The sequence below is a fragment of the Pseudorca crassidens genome, chromosome 8 (genome assembly GCF_039906515.1).
Source record: "Pseudorca crassidens isolate mPseCra1 chromosome 8, mPseCra1.hap1, whole genome shotgun sequence".
NCBI classification, from domain to species: domain Eukaryota; kingdom Metazoa; phylum Chordata; class Mammalia; order Artiodactyla; family Delphinidae; genus Pseudorca; species Pseudorca crassidens.
The window spans coordinates 70,571,966-70,594,251 of record NC_090303.1 but is presented as its reverse complement, the minus strand read 5'-3'; the positions used below and the strand labels follow the sequence as shown (position 1 = coordinate 70,594,251).

Below are 22,286 nucleotides of genomic sequence, written 5' to 3'. Positions count from 1 at the left end.
GTCTTGACAAGAGTTGGAGATTTGGCCCCAGGGCCCCAGACAGGTCCTTGTAAGCTGGATTATCCCAGCAGTGAGATCACAGTCTGCCTGGAAAAACTGACTCCCGTAGCTCTGACAAATTGGCATTGTATGTGCTGGGATGGTTGACATTCTTCACAGAGGGCCCCGCTAGGGACATGAATAAGCCTCACACCTTGTAGGTATTGTTGTCATATCAGCTCTCCAGTGATTCACATGTGGTAGTAGTTCCAGAGATGGTGCCTGAAATTCATTGCCCAGGTGTGAATTTCACGTGCTATTAGTCAGAGCCATCCTTAGGGAGGATGTTTGGAGCAGTTCAAGTGAATAATGTGTTTTAAAAACTTATTATTAAGGAAAAGTTCTAACATATTCATAAGTAGAGACAGTAGTATCACGAGTGCCCATGTCTGAATATGTTTATATAGATGAAATCAAGTTAAAAAGAACTTCAAGGGCAGCTTTGAAAAGGAAAATAATTTGAGAAAAAAGAGAAAAAGGAAGGTGGGATAAAAGGGACGGGTCGTACCCAAAGTCTCTTTGTAAGATGGATGACAAAGGCCACAAGGGTGATGGTTCACCTTGCCCTAGGAACATTTGTGATGCCTCCCACAGGACTTAAGAATAAATCCATCATAACGAAATAGTTAATATTTATTAAACCTTTGCTATGTGATAAGCACTGTTTTACAAACTTATGAGGTAGCCATTATTATTATTATGCTCATTTTACAAATGAGAAAATTGTGGCTTTGAGACGTTAAAGTTCACTTTCTCAAAGCCCTGTAGCTGATCAATGTCAGAGGCAAGATTTGAACCCAGTATCTTTTGACGGAAGAGTCTCTGCTAACAATATGCCTGTGTTTATTAAGTCTGGTCCATGGGCTTTTTGACTCAAAACCACTAGGGCATTTGTTAAAAAGGCAGATTTCTCACTCCCATCCCAGATTAGTGCATGAGAATACCATGGTGTGAGGCCTAGGAATATACATCTGAAATAAGTTTTTTAGGTACATCCAAGTTTGAGAACTGTGGCCCCAGGACTTCTTCATCAGAAGTTCTCTGAACTTTCTTGATTCTACACCTTTATCTGTAAAATGTTTTAAAATGTCTTCCTGTGTGTTCCCATTCTCTCTCCAAATTATATCTATTCTTTATAAATTACTCTTTACCATTTAATATATAGATATCATTGTTCTAATTATTATGTATGCCATATATATATATATATACACAAATACAAAGTTTTTTAAAACATCTTTATTGGAGTATAATTGCTTTACAATGGTGTGTTAGTTTCTGCCGTATAACAAAGTGAATCAGCTATACATATACATATGTCCTCATATCTCCTCCCTCTTGCGTCTCCCTCCCACCCTCCCTATCCCACTCCTCTAGGTGGTCACAAAGCACCAAGCTGATCTCCCTGTGCTATGCGGCTGCTTCCCACTAGCTAGCTATTTTACATTTGGTAGTGTATATACGTCCATGCCACTCTCTCACTTTGTCCCAGCTTACCCTTCCTCCTCCCCATGTCAAGTCCATTCTCTATGTCTGAGTCTTTATTCCTGTCCTGCCCCTAGGTTCTTCAGAACCATTTTTTTTTTTCACAATACAAATTTAAAAGTATCTCCTGAGTGCATTCACTCCACTCGCCCTTTGAGAACACTGGTCTATAGTCAGTACAACATGACTTCGCTATTCTATTTTATCATGTCATTCGTATCAAGAGTCATAAACTAGAATTAGCCCTCAGGCAGGAATTAAAAATCAGACAATTTCACATAAAAATCCAGATTTCTGACTTCTTTTGAAAAAATAGTAGATTTGGCCACCTGGGCCAGAGTTTCTGATCTAACGATCCGCAGGGGTTGCTCAGGGAAAGTGGGCACGAGTCCAGCAGTGAGCCCTGAGGGAAGGATGCCAGGCACGCCTTGGGGCCGCTGCAGTCTGCCCAGCCCACCTCACTCACTCATATTAAGTATGGAGCTGTGGGAACTGAGGCTTTGACATCAGATCTACTGCCTAGACATGAGGATTTCTGATTCTATCCTAACATGAAGATAATCTCATCTTGGCATGTTGTGCGCTGCCGGATAATTTTTGCCCCCCTTAACTTTTTTAATTTAAAAAAATTTTTAAAAATAAATGTATTTATTACTTTTGGCTGCGTTGGGTCTTTGTTGCTGCACGTGGGCTTTCTCTAGTTGTGGCGATTGGGAGGCTACTCTTCGTTGTGGTGCGTGGGCTTCTCACTGCAGTGGCTTCTCTTGTTGCAGAGCACGGGCTCTAGGTGCGTGGGCTTCGGTAGTTGCAGCACATGGGCTCAGTAGTTGTGGCTCACAGGCTCTAGGGCATAGGCTCAGTAGCTGTGGCGCACGGGCTTAGTTGCTCCACGGCATGTGGGATCTTCCTGGACCAGGGCTCAAGCCCATGTCCCCTGCATTGGCAAGCGGATTCTCAACCACTGCACCACCAGGGAAGCCCCCCAACCCCTTAACTTTGAAAACCAAGCCTTTCAGCTTGACTCACATGAATCTGCCATTTTTTTAGGTTCTAAATGCTAAGGGATTTTGTGGGGGTCAACCTACTTATAAGTCTGCTTATTATATACATCATGGTGAGAGCTTGCTTTAATAATTTAAACCAGGTTATTTCAATGCCTGGGATAGTAACATGCTACTGAAAGAATTTCACTAAGCAAGGCATTTAAAAAAACATGATTAATATTATCACTGGTTTCAAGGGAGATTTAAAATAACTATGTTGTCACCTTCTGAGGAAAAGAAGAATGTACAAAGATGAAAGCTATCCTATAAATTAATCAGCCAGATTCTCTTCAGAGCTTAAATCATTCATTGACTATAAGGCAGAGGCATGGAGAGTCAAAAGAACTCTTTCATTAGTGCCTCAGAATTTCATTGATAACAGGATACGTTAAGTATCACCCTGAAGTTTCTGTTTATCCCTTTGTAACTGGACTACCACGAGGCTGTCCTGGTTCCACCTTCTGACTGACACATCCAAAAAGAACACAGATGAAGTCCAGAAGCCTTGACAACAGATTTTTATCAAGGATTTTTTCCCCCTAGTCTTAATGAATTTTATTAGAAGGAATAATCTCAAAATAGAACTGATAATGGTTAAAATGTCACACTGTGCAATTTGTTAGAGATTTTAAAAAAGATCAAACTGCCTTAATAAAATTTATTTATTTTTAACATCTTTATTGGAGTATAATTGCTTTACAATCGTGTGTTAGTTTCTGCTTTATAACAAAGTGAATCAGCTATACATATACATATATCCCCATATCTCCACCGTCTTGCTACCTTACTCCCTATCCCACCCCTCTAGGTGGCCACAAAGCACGGAGCTGATCTCCCTGTGCTATGCAGCTGCTTCCCACTAGCTATCTATTTTACATTTGGTAGTGTATATATGTCCACGCCACTCTCTCACTTCGTCCCAGCTTACCCTTCCCCCTCCCCGTGTCCTCAAGTCCATTCTATATGTCTGCATACTTTATTCCTGTTCTGCCCCAAGGTTTGTCAGAACCATTTTTTAGATTCCATATATATGTGTTAGCATACGGTATTTGTTTTTTTCTTTCTGACTTACTTCGCTCTGTATGAGTCTCTAGGTCCATCCACCTCACTACAGATAACTCAATTTCGTTTCTTTTTATGGTAATATTCCATTGTATATATGTGCCATATCTTCTTTATCCATTCATCTGTTGATGGACACTTCGGTTGCTTCCATGTCCTGGCTACTGTAAATAAAGCTGCAGTGAACATTGTGGTACATGACTCTTTTTGAATTATGGTTTTCTCAGGGTACATGCCCAGTAGTGGGATTGCAGGGTCGTATGGTAGTTCTACTTTTAGTTTTTTAAGGAACCTCCATACTGTTCTCCATAGTGACTGTATCAATTTACATTCACATCAACAGTGCAAGAGGGTTCCCTTTTCTCCACACCCTCTCCAGCATTTATTGTTTGTAGATTTTTTTGATGATGGCCATTCTGACAGGTGTGAGGTGATACCCCATTGTAGTTTTGATTTGCACTTCTCTAATGATTAGTGATGTTGAGCATCTTTTCATGTGCTTGTTGGCAATCTGTATGTCTTCTTTGGAGAAATGTCTATTTAGGTCTTCTGCCCATTTTTGGACTGGGTTGTTTGTTTTTTTGATATTGAGCTGCATGAGCTGCATATAAATTTTGGAGATCAATCCTTTGTCCATTGCTTCATTTGCAAACATTTTCTCCCATTCTGAAGGTTATCTTTTCGTCTTGTTTATGTTTTCCTTTGCTGTGCAAAAGCTTTTAAGTTTCATTAGGTCCCATTTGTTTATTTCTGTTTTTATTTCCATTTTTCTAGGAGGTGGGTCAAAAAGGATCTTGCTGTGATTTATGTCACAGAGTGTTCTGCCTATGTTTCCCTCTAAGAGTTTGATAGTGTCTGGCCTTACATTTAGGTCTTTAATCCATTTTGAGTTTATTTTTGTGTATGGTGTTAGGGAGTGTTCTAATTTCATTCTTTTACATATAGCTGTCCAGTTTTCCCAGCACCACTTATTGAAGAGGCTGTCTTTTCTCCATTGTATAGTCTTGCCTTCTTTATCAAAGATAAGGTGACCATATGTGCGTGGGTTTATCTCTGGGCTTTTTATCCTGTTCCATTGATCTGTATTTCTGTTTTTGTGCCAGTACCATACTGTCTTGATTACTGTAACTTTGTAGTATAGTCTGAAGTCAGAGAGCCTGATTCTTCCAGCTCTGTTTTTCTTTCTCAACATTGCTTTGGCTATTCAGGGTCTTTTGTGTTTCCATACAAATTGTGAAATTTTTTGTTCTAGTTTTGTGAAAAATGCCATTGGTAGTTTGATAGGGATTGCACTGAATCTGTAGATTGCTTTGGGTAGTATAGTCATTTTCACAATGTTGATTCTTCCCATCCAAGAACATGGTATATCTCTCCATCTGTTTGTATCGTCTTTAATTTCTTTCATCAGTGTCTTATAGTTTTCTGCATACAGGTCTTTTGTCTCCCTAGGTAGGTTTATTCCTAGGTATTTTATTCTTTTTGTTTCAGTGGTAAATGGGAGTGTTTCCTTAATTTCTCTTTCAGATTTTTCATCATTAGTGTATAGGAATGCAAGAGATATCTGTGTATTAATTTTGTATCCTGCAACTTTACCAAATTCATTGATTAGCTCCAGTAGTTTTCTGGTAGCATGTTAGGATTCTCTATGTATTGTATCATGTCATCTGCAAATCATCTCCCATTTACTTCTTCTTTTCTGATTTGGATTCCTTTTATTTCTTTTTCTTCTCTGCTTGCTGTGGCTAAAACTTCCAAAACTATGTTGAATAATAGTGGTGAGAGTGGGCAACATTGTCTTGTTCCTGATCTTAGAGGAAATGGTTTCAGTTTTTCACCATTGAGAATGATGTTGGCTGTCGGTTTGTCATATGTGGCCTTTATTATGTTGAGGTAAGTTCCCTCTATGCCTACTTTCTGCAGGGTTTTTATCATAAATGGGTGTTGAATTTTGTTGAAAGCTTTTTCTGCATGTATTGAAACGATCATATTGTTTTTCTCCTTCAGTTCGTTAATATGGTTTATCACATTGATTGATTTGTGTATACTGAAGAATCCTTGCTTTCCTGGGAGACTTAATAAAATTTAGATCTGCAAATATTTGTCTAGGGAAATTGGATTTGATAAAAACACAGGTCACAAAAGAAAATATACAATGGCAGAAGCTATAATGGATGCAATTTGATAGATGTATTAAATACTTCCTGTACAATTCATACAAAACAGAAATAAATCCTTTGAAAATAATTTTAGTAAAATAAAAATAAAAGTAAAAAGTATTAGATACAAGTTTACATGACAGAATAGGATTGATGCATGAATTAAACTGGCTTAATGGAATTCACTTCAGAAAATGTATTACGTATGCATTCATAAACATGGAGTCCAAGGGACTGCAGCCAAAACATTCAGCTGGTGCAAATGGTCAAGCCCACACTCTGGCGAGAGAATGCCCAGTTCCCACCAGAAGGCAGTTTCCTGAACCCAGTGGAACTCAGGCACAAGTGTGGAAACAGCCTTGTTAATTCTGCTCAAACCCCACAGCCTACCAGTGAAGACAGCCATGCATGGGCATGATCCGTCTCTCTAGCCATCCCTCCTGCCTTCCCCTGACCTCCTCCAGTTAAACTGGGTGATTCCCCAGCCTGGGTTTCCTAGCTCACACCATTTTCCCTGCCTCGCAGGTCTTTCCGTGCCCTACTTCCTACCCTTCCTTCCAGATGCAGATCCAGCTCTTCCTCATTGCCTCCCTTGTGGCCTCCATCCCACTGCAATTCAGACCTTGTCCCTCCGCAGATATACTTCTCCTGCCAAGGTCACCAAGGACCTCTACGTTGCCAAATCCAACGGAGTTTCTCAGATTGCCTTCTCTGCCCATCACTCCCTCCTTCTGGTAGAAATCATTTCTTCCCAAGTTTCCACAACCCCTTGTACAATGCAGCTTCATTTGGCCAATGGCCAATTCCAGAGAGGGCTGCAGCTGTGGGCTGTTATCTACCTGTATCCAGGCCAGCTGAGGGAATGAAGACCTCAGTCCTGATGGAGAGAGCTGGGCAATATCCACCACACGCCTCAAACTCAGCAGGTCCCAAACCAAATGCTTTTGGTCCTGACCATTCTATTTCTAATTTTTCCCCTGACTGACTTTCACTGCTCTAGTTGTTCTCATCACCTCCTGACTAGATTAATGTGCCAGCCTCCTTCTTGGTAAGTTTGACCTACTCCAGTTCATCCTATATACAGTTAGCTAGTTTTTAAAAAAACTCTTCTTTTTTGGTATTTTTAAAAACTGTGGTAAAATATATATAACATACAATTGACGATTTTGACATTTTAAGTGGCATCAATTACATTCACATGTTGTGCCACCATCATCATTATCTATTTCTAGAACCTTTTCATTACACCAAATAGAAACTCTGTAACCATCAAACAGTAACTCCCATGCCCCCTCCCTCACCCCTGGTAACATCTAGTCTGTTTTCTGTTTCCCATGAAATGTTTTTAAGGAGACAACTGTGCACCAGGCATCGTGCATCAAAATATCTTCTAAGTCCTCTTCAACTCTCTCCGGTGCTGAATGGTCTGCTCTCTCTGACCCCTGCAACCTCCCTCACCTTTCAGTGCCTTGCTGCTGTCTCTCCCTCCACCTTCTCCTCGTGTCCCACCCCTATCAGCTCTCAGCTGAGACCTTCTAGGCCCACATAACTGGCATCAAAGTGCAGTTTGGCTTTTGTCTCATGGGGAGCAGCCTCTTGGAATTCTTGGCAATAAAATTCTCCATCTTATCCCCAGAAAAATTTGATGTCCCCACAAATCTATTGTATAATTTCCTCCTAGAGGTGACAGTGGAAGGAGAACAAATGCAATTTTTGCTTGTGGAACCCAAGATTATTATTTACTCACGGCCTGACTGTCCCCCTCTGCTTGTCTTATGGGGTGCTGAATTTGAAACTGCACTGGCAGCAGAAGCGTTAGTGCAGGGATAGAAAGTGGACTGGGCCAGCAGGTGGGGAGAGTCAAAGTGAGGCCTGGATGACAAGGTGACATTAAAGAGCTGGGGCAAGAGTACAGAGAGAACAGAAGTGCTGAAAACACAGACGTGGGAAAAGCACGGTCGGTTCAATGAACACAAGGAGGCCTGGTTGCCTGCAGAGTAGCGGGCACAGGAGAGTGACGTGAAACAAGGGTGGAGATGAAATTCCTGAGGGCCTTGTAGATCATGTAAGAAGTTTAGACTTGCCTCCATATTCAATGGGAAGCTCTCACTGTATGAGAAAGAAAACCCCATGCCAAGGGTTTAAACAATAAAGGGGATTTATTGACCCGAGTAACCGAAACGTTCAGAGGACCTTGAGGTGACGGCTCTGGCTTCATTTCTCAGGAACTCTCTTCTTTGCTCTTCTGTGAGAGGCCTTGAGCTAGTTTCTCTCAAGGGTGGCAAGATGATTTTTGGCAGCAACCAGGGTACGGGTGTCTTTTTTTCAACAGGAAAGGGAGGGTCTAGCTTCTTGAAGCAGGTGAGGAATGTAACAGAATTCCTCACCTTCACTCTGATTGGTTCAGCCCGGACCAGTCACTGTGGGCGGGCCCTTGCTATGCACCTCTCTGCATAACCTCTCTGCATAACCTCTCTGTGTAGCTCTGCAGTGAAGTTCTTATTCCAATCAGGACTCCCATGAAGCTAGGGCTGGAGTCAATCCCAGTGGCATGGCTGCTACTTAGTAAGGGTAGAATAGGTTCCCCCAAATAATTTGGAAACTATTAGCAAAGGAAGAAAGGGGAAGATGCTGGGTAGGTAATCAAGAAAGTTCATTATACCAGAGAAGGATTTTTAAAGCTGCTCGGAGGAGGACAGGTTGCAGGAGCCAGCAAGGAAGGAGGGCGACCAGTTAGGAGACTGTTCCAGTAGTTCAGTCCTGAGATGATGGTGGTAGAAACTGAGATGCATTTTAGAGATAGAATTGACTGGACTTCGTGATGGATGGGGTGTTGGAGGATGTAGTTTTGGCCCGACTCTGCGGGATCTCAAATACCAGGTTTCGGACTTCATCTTGACAGCGATGGAAGTGTTAAAGTGGGCTGCCTTTTGTGAGAGTAAGAGATTAATAATTTTTATTTTTTTGGTTTGCCTTTCACTTTCTCTTCCTCCTTAAATTTTTTTTTTTTTACTTTTTACAATTTACCACAGCATATTCTTTTGTTCTTGTAATGTTTGCCAGATGATGAAAACACCAAAATCAGAATCTATGGTTTTATAAGAGTTTTATTTACTGCTCACTGTGTATCCAAGTGACTGAGAATATCCTCAAAAATCTGTTTTTTTGTAGTCTAATTTTACAAGGACCAAAGGACACATCTTCACTTGAATCTTAGAATACTCTGAGATTAATATTAACTTAGCTGAATGTTTCCAGTTTGAATTAGCATGCTCCAATGCCATTCAATCTTGCAAACTGCTATCCTCAGGAATTGAATGTGCTTTAGCTTTTCAAAATATCAATTATAAGGCATGAGAGTTCAACGGCAGCTTCTGGTTTAACCCTTTAGCTATCCATCATCTAAAGCTTACAGAGATAGCTGAATTAAACTTCAAGGATATAGGGTGACTATTTTTGCAGCCTAAGCAAACAATAGCTGCAACTTGATGCCCTTGATGGAAGTGGACTGGTATGTCAATTCTGCATATGAATTCAGCAAAGCACTTACATTAAAGAATTCATTCTTGTTCTCATTCAAGTTCGACTCCATCCTCTCAAAAAGAACCGCTATTTCTCCATTCACTGAAGAAGTCCGGGACCTGGCTTGGTCTCATTTTAAGTTTCCATATATTATTTTGTCATATATTACTTTGTTGTGCTTTGCCCCATCTCTCTGATCTTCAGTGTTCTCATCCTCTCTTTACCCCTGATTAGGATCCAAGTTCCTGACTAGATACGTCACAACATTGTTTTGAAGGTCAAGTGAGATGATATATGGAAAAGTTGTGAGGACTGCTAAGGTCTCCATAAAACTTTTACTTTTGTGATAATGCAGCACCTGCAGTTGTAGCAGTTACCGTCGGGGCCCTTTTACATTACCGCTTCCTCAGTCTTCGTATGAGGGATTTCTCCAGCCTCCTGAGGACACTAGACCAATGTGCAAGGCAGGCTGAAGTGCCAGGGAATTTATGCCCCTGAGAGCAGTCCTCAACCCATGGCCAGTGGAGTTGGTGGATAAATATCCCAGCCTTTTGCCCCTTGGTGGTGCTGGTAGGTGTGGCACAACTCCAAGAAGTGTCCTATGCAGTCTCCCAGAGGTCCTCAGTAAGCTAAGTTGCATTCCCATAGTAGTAACTTCATTAATGTACAGTTTTGTGTTCCATTTTATGTTTTACTTCCTCACTTCCTGAACTGGTATTTCCTGGGTTTACCTCTCAAACGAATGACCTGCCCTCAAATTCTTAAAGTCTGTTTCTGGTGGAACTCAACCTAAGACCCTAGTTCTAATGGTCTTTCAAAAACTATATGTGCAGCTAGCTCACCGATGACATGCTAGAATTCTCTGGCTTTATCGCCCAGCCTTAGCCCTGGATGGAACTAAGTCTACTTTGCGTCCTGATTGCTGGGACTTAGTGTATTTAGGGGTAACTCTCTGAGAGGTGGTCTCCAAGTAATTCTGGCCACGCCCACCATACCCTGAGAGACCATATACCTTATAGAAGGGCCAGCTGAAACATGAGTCAAGCAGACGGAGATTAAATATCACCATTATTGCTAATAAAGATACTGGAGAATGTGGCTTGTAGCTGTGGGCAAGTGAGCTTTCTAACACTGAACCCCAAAGTCAGGCACACTTACCCACACAGTCGTAGAGAGTGTTGGACAACTGAAGGCCTCCAACTGCCCTGGCAGAGCCTGCCAGTCTAAAGTTTGCAGAAAGTAGGAGCAGAACAGGATGCGTTCCGTATGCAGAGACAGATCCCAAAGAGAAAAAGGAGGAAGGGGCTGAGTCACACATGCCAAGCTCCTGTTCTGCCATTCCTCCCTTTCAGGAATGAGAGGGGTCAGAAAGAAACCCAGAATGTTATTGTAATGGATCCCTTTCTCATGGAAACAAGAGGCTAGGGGAAAGGAGTTCCCCTTTTCCCATATTCTCCAGGTTTGTGTTCTCTTAGCTCCTTAGGCTTAACCATTAAACTACAGGCCAACTGAGAGTGTGCCTGTCTCCCCTGCAGGAGGAGATCAACAATCTAGGATGACAGTGCAGCCCTTACCATGAGCACACCCCCGACCCCTCCCGCCCAAGTGCCAACTACTCTTCCTTTGTGTGTTCTCCTGAGCCTGGTGGAGAAGAGGGTAGCTATTGCCCTCGGAAGGCAATTTATCGACTGAAGTAATTACAGGCCACGCTGAACTCCAGCTGAAAGCTCCCCGTTCACTTTTCATTCTAAATTACATCTAACCATGTTGTTTAGAACAGTCTATCAGAGGTTCTGCAAAGAGATTATATGATACTGTAAAGATGCTTCAATAAAAAACATTCCAGTAAAATACTGATGTCCCCAATTTAAAAATAACCCCTCTACCATTGTGAATTTCCCAGGGAAAAATTAAAGTTCTAAGATTAGATTCTCTTGTCTGCTTGAGTTAAAGTTAAAAGGCATTAAAGTCTAAAACTCATCCTTCCCAATTTCTGATTCTGCTCGTTCTGAACCAGAAGGGTTCTTCATACCTGAAGAGCACTGTGGTTCTTTCAGCAGCCTGGACAGGGTCTCACTAGAACCACTAGTGTGGTTTTTTTTCAGAGTCTCAGAAGTTAAACACCAAATTTCTGTTACACCTCACTTTTTAAAGAGTATCATCAAAGTACTCGACACCAACAAAATTAAACAACAGAAAAAAAACCAATACCAAGATTTTCAAGTAATTATCAAGACAAAGTGGTGCTCCCAGAACCTTGCACTTTCCATAAAACAGACAGTGAAATCTTGATTTGGGCTTCACCAGGATGCTGTGTAAGTTATCTGAAATCCTTGATCCGTAAACAAACTCAACTAGGAGGAAGCTCCCTCAAGAAGTTAACGTCGGCAACATGTTTTATCATTCCTATGGGAAGAATCAACACATATTTCTCTCAGGGTGACATATGCGACTGTAGGAGGTCAGAATACACCATCCCAATATAGGCCACTCTGGCATAAGGATTATTTTGAGCTGAAGGCAACTGAGAAAAAGCAGGCACAGGATGAGCTCTCTGCTGTTCCCTATCTTCTGGAAAGTAAGATCACAAATTCCCCTTGTGAAGGTGTCTCCCCACTGCCACCCCACCCCACCACTGTCTGTGGGAAGGGAGTAACAACTTCCAGTGATACAGGAGACAGGATGGCCCCGCGAGAGTCTACACAAACAAACCTTACCAACTAGGCCTTATCTACCATTAATTTCCCATATATTTGCCTTCCTACAATTTGCTGCCCCTAGAAGCTCGAAGCCCTTTCCATTTGTCTTGACACTTCTTTTTAAATGTAACCTCTTATGTTCAAATGCTATAAAGGCCTCCAAGTTTAGCTGTTTCTTTGTAAGTTTTCTCTCTTTCTAGGAAGACCCCACATCATGTAAACCTTTTAAAATCAAAGAAATTTGTATGTCTTTTCTCATAGTAATATGTCTGTTGTCAGATTATTTTGCAGACCCAGCCAGAGAACCTAAGAGGGCAGATGAGAATTTTCTTCCCCAAAAGATTTTTACACTCTTGCAAAGTTTAGAAATAGCAGTGATGGCAAGCCCAGTCATTAGTCTGTTTTGAGATCTTTCTCTCCCATCTTGAACCTTTTAAAAAAAAATAAATTTATTTATTTATGCTGGGTCTTAGTTATGGCTCCAGGGCTCCTTAGTTGCAGCATGTGAACTCTTAGTTGTGGGATCATAGTTTCCTGACCAGGGATTGAACCCGGACCCCTGCATAGGGAGCACAGAGTCTTAGCCACTGTGCCATCAGGGAAGTCCCTCTCCCAGCTTGAATATTAAATGCCTCTTAACTTACATTTCCCCTTTGAGCCCCCCCCCGTCTCCAACATTCCCTGATCCATGGAACCTGGGCTCTAAATAATGACACAGTGGCTCCTGCTGTTGCCTTTTGTTGTGAAATTGCTAGGGCATGTGAAGCCTGCCATGCAAGGTGAGTTTCTCCTTCATTTCCTTATTTGTTTCAGCTGGAAAACATTCTCAGCAGATTCCTGAACTAAAGCTGTTGTTGACATTTCTGCAGCTTGAATCTCTAGGTGTGTTAGGATTAGTTTGGGATATGAATGACAGAAAACCCAAAATAACAGGGGGAAGGTTGAAGTTTATTCTGCTCACATAAATGTCTAGGTCAGCATTCCAGTGCTGGTGTACCCTTCCATAGTGTCACGGATCCAGATTCCGTTGACACTGTTGCCCCACCATGCGTGGCTTGGACCTCATTGTCTCATATGCAGAATATCTACAAACTAAGTGAAATAAGGTAGGAAAGGATGTAAGTAAAGCAAATGGTGCTTGTGTCGTTTCTTAAAGAAGACACACGAGTTCAGGCATACCTTGGAGATACTGCAGGCTTGGTTCCAGACTACTGCAACAAGGCAAGTATCTCAACAAAGCAAGTCACACAAACTTTTTGATTTCCCAGTGCATATAAAAGTTATGCTTACACTATACTGTAGTGTATTAAGTGTGCAATAGTGTTATATCTAAAAAAACAATGTACATACCTTAATTAAAAAACACTTTATTGCTAAAAAATGCTAACCATCATTTGAGCCTTCAGTGAACTGTAATCTTTCTGCTGGTGGAGGGTCTTGCCTTGATGTTGATGGTGCTGCCTGGTCAGGGTGGCTGCTGAAGGCTGGGGTGGCCATGGCAGTTTCTTAAAATAAGACAACAATGAAGTCTGACTCATTGATTGACTCTTCCTTTTGTGAATGATTTCTCTGCAGCACGCATGCTGTTCGACAGCATTTTATCCACAGAACTTCTTTCAAAATTGGAGTCAGGGGCTTCCCTGGTGGCGCAGTGGTTAAGAATCCGCCTGCCAAGGCAGGGGAGCTGGGTTCGAGCCCTGGTCTGGGAAGATCCCACATGTCGCGGAGCAACTAAGCCCGTGCACCACAACTACTGAGCCTGCGCTCTAGAGCCTGCAAGCCACAACTACTGAGCCCATGTGCCACAACTACTGAAGCCCACATGCCTAGAGCCCGTGCTCCGCACCAAGAGAAGCCACCGCAATGAGAAGCCCACGCACCACAACGAAGGGCAGTCCCTGCTCACAATTAGAGAAGGCCTGCGTGCAGCAACCAAGGCCCAATGCAGCCATAAATAAATAAATAAATTTATTAAAAAAAAATTGGAGTCAATCCTCTCAAACCCTGCTGCTGCTTTATGAACTAAGTTTATGTAATATTCTAAATCCTTTATCAACCTTGCTGCTTTATCAACTAAGTTTATGTAATCTAAATCCTTTGTTGTCATTTCAACCATCTTCACAGCATCTTCACCGGGAGTAGACTCCATCTCAAGAAACCACTTTCATTGCTCATCCTTAAGAAGTAACTCTGCATCCATTCAAGGTTTATATGAGATTGTGGCAATTCAGTCACATCTTCAGGCTCCACTTCTAGTTCTAGTTGTCTTGCTATTTCCACCACATCTGCAGTTACTTCCTCCGCTGAAGTCCCGAACTCCTCAAACTCATCCTTGAGGACTGGAGTCAACTTCTTTCAGTCTCCTGTTAATGCTGATATTTTGACCTCTTCCCGTAAATCACAAATATTCTTAGTGGTGTCTAGAATGCTGAATCCTTTCCAGAAGGTTTTCAATTGGCTTTGCCCAGATACATTATTAGAATCACCATCTATGACTGCTATAGCCTTAGAAAGTGTATTTCTTAATAGTAAGACTTAAAAGTTGAAATGACTCTTTGATCCATGGGCTGCAGAATGGATGTTGTATTAGCAGGCATGAAAACATTAATCTGATTGCACATTTCCATCAGAGATATTGGGTGAACAGGTGCACTGTCAACAAACAGTAATTATATATATATATATATATATATATATATATATATATATATATATATATATATATATATATATATATATATATTTGCGGTACACGGGCCTCTCACTGTTGTGGCCTCTCCCGTTGAGGAGCACAGGCTCCGGATGCACAGGCTCAGCGGCCATGGCTCACAGGCCTAGCCGCTCTGCGGCATGTGGGATCTTCCCGGACCGGGGCATGAACCCGTATTCCCTGCATCAGCAGGCGGACTCTCAACCACTGTGCCACCAGGGAAGCCCAACAGTAATATTTTGAAAGGAATCTTTTTTTCTGAGCAGATCTAAACAGTGGGCTTAAAATACTCAGTAAACCATGTTGTAAACAGATGTGCTGTCATCCAGGCTTTGTTGTTCCATTTACAGAGCACAGGCAGAGTAGACTTAGCATAATTTTTTTTTTTAAAATAAGTTTATTTATTTTTGGCTGCATTGGGTCTTTGTTGCTGCATGTGGGCTTTCGCTAGTTGCGGCAAGCAGGGGCTACTCTTCGTTGCAGTGTGCGGGCTTCTCATTGAGGTGGCTTCTCTTGTTGCAGAGCACAGGCCCTAGGTGCGCGGGTTTCAGTAGTTGTGGCACGTGGGCTCAGGAGTTGTGGCTCATGGGTCCAGCTGCTCCGCGGCATGTGCGATCTTCCCGGACCAGGGCTCGAACCCATGTCCCCTGCATTGGCAGGCAGATTCTTAACCACTGAGCTAGCAGAGAAGCCCAGACTTAGCATAATTCTTAAGGGCCCTAAAATTTTGGGAATGGTAAATGAGCAATGGCTTCAACTTAAAGTCACCTGCTGCATTAAGCCCTAACAGGAGAGTCGGCCTGTCCTTTGGAGCTTTGAAGCCGGGCATTAACTTCTATGAAAGTCCTAGATGGCATCTTCTTCCAATAGAAGGCTGCTTTGTCTACATTGAAAATCTGTTGTTTGGTATAGCCACCTTCATAAATTATCTTAGCTAGATCTCCTGGATAACTTGCTGCAGCTTCTCTATTACCACTTGCTGCTTCACCTTGTACTTTTATGTTATGAAGATGGCTTCTTTCCTTAAACTTCATGAACCAACTTCTGCTAGCTTCAAACTTTTCTCCTGCAGCTTCCTGAAGGAAGAGTTAGTGCCTTGCTGTGGATCAGGCTTTGGCTTAAAGGAATGTTGTGGCTTATTTGATCTTCTATCCGGACCATTAAAACTTTCTCCATATCAGCAATAAGGCTGTTTTGCTTTATTATGCATGTGTTCACTGGATTAGCACTTTTAATTTCCTTGAAGAACTATCCCTTTGCAGTCACAGCTTGACTGTTTGGTATAAGAGGTCTAGCTTTTGGTCTCTCTCACCTTCCAACATGCCTTCCTCATTAAGCTTAATCATTTCTACCTTTTGATTTAAAGCGACAAATGTGTGACTCTTCCTTTCACTTGAACACTCAGAGGCCATTGTAGGGCTCTTCACTGGCCTAAGTTCAATATTGTTGTGTTTTAGGGAATAGGGAGGGCTGAAGAGAGGGAGAGAGATGGGCTGGTTTGGGGTGCTCATGACACCCCAAAACAATGACAATAGTAACATCAAAGATCAATGATCACAGATCACCATAACATATATAGTAATAATGAAAAAGTTTGAAATACTGTGAGAATTACCAAAACGTGAGGGACACGAAGTGAGCAAATGCTGGTGGAGAAACGGCGCGGATAAACTTGCTTGACGCTGGATTGCCATGAACCTTCAGTTTGTAAAAAACACAGCATCTGAAAAATGCAATACAGTAAAGTGCCAATAAAACAAGCCTATACCCTGAACTACCAGAGAGGCTGAGAAATGCAGTCTTCATTCTAGGCAGCCATATACCCAACTAAACTTATTATTATTAAAGACATATATAAATACTGGGGGCAACTGGACTACCAGACTAATTGCACTGGTGAGGACACATACTTCTGGAGAGCCCTCCTCAGCACACCACCTTCTCCTGCTTTGGACTGGTCCAGCCTCCAGCAGTATTTCTCTTGGCTCTGCCTTTTCCAGCAATAGTGGATATGTCCTAGGGCTCGATTTCCCTCTGCACCTTTCTGGGAGGAGCAGCTGAGTTTGTCACAGTATAATTTATTTCTTAAGTTATTCCCTTTCCTTCCCTAACACATATAGGCCTAACAGTATTTGTAGGATCTGATGCTTCCTTCCTTCTTTTTTTTTCTTAAACTTTCTCTCCTTTCTGGCCCAGATAATGCTACCTTTCTCATCTAGATTTTGTCTAACAGGGTCTTCTGTTCTGAGAGATGAATCACTAGGTTCCGGTCTGTCAAAGGCAACTACTGTCCAAAAAAAATCTTGAGCACTCTCAGTTTTCCAAGTGAGATAATCAGCACGTATTTTCTGACTGGGCCGACAGCCAATCCAGGGTTGGATTCCATTTATCACTGCCCTGCTCACTCTCTTCTATTATGCTTCATCTTTCTTGCTGCCCTCCTTTAGAGTCTTAATGCTCAGAATTTCTCAGGTGTGCCCACTCTGGGCACAGGCAGCACTTACGTCCTTACCTACAATCACAGCAACATCTGGACACTCATTCAATACCCCCCGAACAGTCTACTTGCATTTGACTGCTATTCCCCTCTCAAATGGTCCAGACTTTCAGGTACACTTGGCACCACTGTCCCAGTCTTTAAGGTGCAATCCACCAGTGGTTCTTCCCAAGGAGTCTCTGCGTGGCTCTAAGAGAGCACTTTGCCAGTAGTGGCCTGTATCCGCGCTCCCTTTGGGACAGTCAGTACAGTTTGCTGAGACTTTGCTTATACTCTTGTTCAATTTCTTTGGAACTAAGTTATTATTTCTGTCCTTATGTTCCAGATGATCCCCCCCAAATATCTACCAACCTAAGAAAAAAACCTCTTAAATGAATGAAACTCCAAGTACAGTATCCTGTCCCTTTATCTTGTCTTTCAATTTCATTTTTCCTTTAATATCTGTTGGATCTGTTCTCTAAAATCTCAACTTTATCTCCAAAAACGCTTTCTCCTTCTCAAGCTTAATTACTCTTCATTTATTTTGTTCTCATCCTGTCATTGCTCCTGTTCTAAGACTGAAGCACATTCTAGAAACACCCCAGATATTCCTTGATTTTCTGAACAAATCTGATTCCTAGAGACACAAGTTTCTAGGCACAGGACTAACTTCCTTCTTGATCTTTGGTTTTAAAACAACGGTAGGTTTTTCATTAAATAAAGGCTCCTATTTATTGTTTGCTGGTTTTCAATGAAAAGAATTGTATGGGTGTCTGCACAGCTCGAGGCTTGGATTCTAAAGCGTTGGCCACAGCTCATATAATTTACAAATCCAGTCAATTGTGGATCACATGGTGGGAGATTACTCTTGAGATTCTGGACAGGCTGTACCACATGACTTCAAGATTAGTCTTGGTGCACTGCCTATACAGGCTTGCATTAACAGTTGAAAACTAGAACTTCAGACTCCAGTGCTCTCTAGTACACATGCTGTGTAAAGTACCCATTGGTAAAGAAATCATAGAATTAGAAGATCACCATTTTGCAAGCCCTAAAAAAAATTCTAGATAACATAAACCAGTGGATATTAAAATGGTTTGATGGGGAACTTTATAATGATGCACCAGACTGACAGCACATGAACGCACTGATCAATTGTCACATCTCTATAAGTGGCACATCAGATATCATGTGCCTGATGTGATGTGGGAGAAAGCACACATCTCTTACGAATTATTTTTGTAAAAATTTTTTTGAACACAAATTTTTTTTTTTTTTTTTTTGTGGTATGCGGGCCTCTCACTGTTGTGGCCTCTCCCGTTGTGCAGCACAGGCTCCGGATGCGCAGGCTCAGTGGCCATGGCTCACGGGCCTAGCTGCTCCGCGGCATGTGGGATCCTCCCGGACTGGGGCACGAACCCATGTCCCCTGCATCGGCAGGTGGACTCTCAACCACTGCACCACCAGGGAAGCCCGAACACAAATTTTTAATGGAGCTTCTAGATATACCAGTTTGCAGGAAAAACTGGTGATAGAGGAACATGTTAAATGACACAAAGAGGATACGCTATCCAAATTCAGAAAGTGAGAAAGATGACCTAATCTCTTTAACAAGTAAGTGGCAGTTAAAATGAAAGAGTTTAACAGCATAAACTGTTATACATAAGACCCTTAAGGACCACACCAACCAAATGCAAAGTATGTGTCTCACTAGAATCCTGATTTAAGCAAACCAAGTAAAAAGACATCTTGAAAAGTTTTTTAAAATCTATTTTTACTTATAGAAAAGTTGCCATAGTACAAAGAATTCCCACATACCCTTCACTTAGATTTCCCCAAATGTTAACATCTTATTGCATCTACTTTATCATTCTCTCTCTATATACATACCCATATTAGGTGTGTGTGTGTGTGTGTGTGTGTGTGTGTGTGTGTGTTTTCTTTTTTTTTTTTTGGGCTGCACTGCATGGCATGCAGGATCTTAGTTCCCTGACCAGGGATCAAAGCCGGGCCCCTGGGTTTCCCTGGTGGCACAGTGGTTAAGAATCTGCCTGCCAACCCAGGCGACACGGGTTTGAGCCCTGCTCCGGGAAGATCTCCCATGCTGCGGAGCAACTAAGCCCATACGCCACAACTACTGAGCCTGCACTCTAGAGTCTGTGAGCCACAACTACTGAGCCCACGTGCCACAACTACTGAAGCCTGCGTGCCTAGAGCCCGTGCTCTGCAACAAGAGTAGACACCACAATGAGAAGCCTGCACACCACAACAAAGAGTAGCCCTCCGCTCGCCACAACTAGAGAAAGCCCATGCACAGCAACAAAGATCCACTGCAGCCAAAAAAAAAACCCAGGGCCCTTGCAGTGGAAGCCTGGAATCCTAACCACTGGACGGCCAGGGAATTCCCCATATTAGTTTTTTATTGCCAACAAAGTGCTCCTTTACCCTTAACAACTTCAGTGTGTATTTTCTAAAGACAAGAACATTCTTACACATACTACAGTACAATTGCTGAAATCTGGAAATTAATATGAATACCATAACATTTACTACAGACCTTACTCAAATTTTGCTAATTGTCCCACTAATATCTTTTACAGCAGAAGAAAACCATATTTTCTTGGTCCGGGATCCAATCCAGGATTACACAATGTGATACCTCTCTAGTCTTCTTTAATTTGGTACAGTTACTTCAGTCTTTGTTTTTCATGACCTTGATTTTTTGAAGAGTAAAGGCCAATTATTTGTAGATTGTCCCTCACTTGGGTTTAGTTGATGTTTCTTCAGTATATTCACATTATACATTTTGGGGAAGAACCCTGAAAAGGGATGTTTTGTCTTCCTCATTGCATCTTATCAGGAGGCATACAATATTTGTCCTGTAACTGGTAATGTTGTAAAAAGACATTTTTGGGACAACTAAGGAAAACTGAAAACATATGATATTAAGAAGTTATTGTTAATTTTGTTAGATGTCATAATGGTATTGTGGTTGTTTTTAAAAAAGTACTCATCTGTTAGCCATATATACACTGTAGGGGAAAGTGAAGTTATTTGGCTTGATGTCCATTTCTAGGGAGTTTAATAACTCCAGGTGGAAAGCAATAATAATACCATAGTCAGATTTTGATTTTTCCGAAATAGTGTCCGATTTGTGCATCATCCAGGACTTTGACCACTGTTCCTCTCTTCTGTGGCTCCTCTTTTGGTCACTACATTCAGAGCTGACCCAGTGTAGTACAGAAAGCACACGTCTGTCAAATTTTGTGACTTGCTGGATGACGAAAGCCTGTGGGGAAGAGACTGAAACTACTGGTTGAAATTAGGTTTATAAATAATTTGAACATTTCACTTCTTTGTGATTGGCACGTCTTCCTTATTATAGATAAATATGAGTCTAATGAAATGAGATCATTTACAATGATTACATAACAAAACTTCAGAGCCCATATACAAAAAGTCTTCATTTTATTTAGTTTCTACTTTATTTTGGGGAAAAAAATTAGTTTTTTAAAAGTTTATTTTGGACTTCCCTGGTGATGCAGCGGCTAAGAATCCGCCTGCCAAAGCAGGTGACACGGGTTCAATCCCTGGTCCGGGAAAATCCCACCTGCTGCAGAGCAACTAGGACTGTGTGCCACAACTACTGAGCCCACGCTCTAGAGCCCACGAGCCACAACTACTGAAGCCTGCGAGCCTAGAGCCTGTGCTCCGCAACAAGGGAAGCCACTGCAATGAGAAGCCCGCGCACCGCAATGAAGACCCAAGATAGCCAATTAAAAAAAAAAAAAAAAATTTTACCAAAGACTAATCCTTTGCTGATGTTCAAATTTAAAGTATTCTTTTGCATCTGTCTCATTGGAGAAAACATGAAACATTGCTTATGTGGCAGTTTCTTCTAGTTTTTCAAGGACTCATGTAGTAGCAACTGGTTCAAAATACTGCTTTGTTTCAAAGCATGCAGTTTAGATGTATCTTCACTAATGATGGCGATATTTCCATTTTGTTCCTGAGCTGTCAGGTCACTTTCACTGTCAGACAGGGTACATAGCAGAGTGTCATTTTCATAGGTTGGAAAATAATACCTGAAAACAACCACAGATATACTGAATAACCAAAACTATATATTATCCAGAAAATTTCTAGGCAGCTGAATGTACACATCACTATAATTTTGCTAGGTTTCTTGCCAACAATTTCAACTGCATTTTGCAAAGGCTGTAAGGGAGAGAACTCCTGAATTACTTTTACTTTGACCTTTACTGGCTGACATCAGTCTTACTATATCCTTGGTAGTTGGCAATTCAGCCTTGGCTTGATATCTACCATAACAAGACACTCACTATCTTAAAAGGCAGCCTACTCCACTATCAGGCAACTCTAGCTATTAAATAATACCTCCTCGATAAAGCTAAAGATGACATCTCTCTCATTTCTACTCAAAGGGCCCGGTTCTTCCCTAAGGTTAACAAAGTTCAAATACAGTTACTCTTTCATACACTGCTCCTTTTATCAGTTGTATCTGATAAAAACAACTGCTTCTGCTTGTGAGGTTTTTTTTTTCCCACCCCCAACCTAATCATCACTATTTCCTTCATTATAAATTATCAAACATTAAAATATCTAAAGAATTTTAAGTCTATTACTCTGGTTCCTTCTCTGGACACACTTTGTAGTTAGTTCTGAAATCTAAAGGTTTCGACCTGAATGAGAATTATAGGAACAGGGTCTCAGGTCAATCCAGGGCTGACCTTGCCTCTCATAAATCTGGGATTTTCTAAAGAGGAATTAAATAAAGGGATGAAATAATGGAGAAGGAGCAAAGACATGTATGTCTCGTTGAGCAGTACTCACTGTGGTTGATCCCATGTCTGTCTTTCAGGAAGCAGTGAAGTATGTTTAGCTTCCTCCATGTGAGTCCTTAAGTCTGCTTTGGACTTGAACTTCTCATGGCAGCCATAACATCTACATTGGTGAATTTGCCTCCGAATGAAATTGACTAGTTTCACTTGCTCATAGAAGTTCAGTCCTGAAAATGACAGTACATAGAACCATCAGACAACTGGTCAGACCCATTTTTGCATTTTTATAATT

At 41.6% G+C, this 22,286-nt stretch overlaps 1 protein-coding gene across 4 annotated transcripts in view; it reads right to left on the bottom strand.

The window, feature by feature from the left end:
- Window positions 1-1,525: 1,525 nt before the first annotated feature.
- ZNF277 (zinc finger protein 277) overlaps window positions 1,526-22,286 on the bottom strand; it is a 132,501-nt gene continuing 111,740 nt past the window's right edge. For 3 of the 4 annotated variants that reach the window (XM_067746759.1, XM_067746763.1, XM_067746762.1), the window contains 2 exons: window positions 22,047-22,221; window positions 20,644-21,277 (listed from right to left, as the gene is read on the bottom strand). In XM_067746759.1, coding sequence (XP_067602860.1) covers window positions 21,091-21,277; window positions 22,047-22,221 — 362 coding nt within the window. In that variant the 3' untranslated portion in view covers window positions 20,644-21,090. Of the gene's footprint in view, window positions 11,714-16,331; window positions 16,440-20,643; window positions 21,278-22,046; window positions 22,222-22,286 lie in introns of those variants that run through there. The other variant, XM_067746761.1, reaches the window with a different exon arrangement.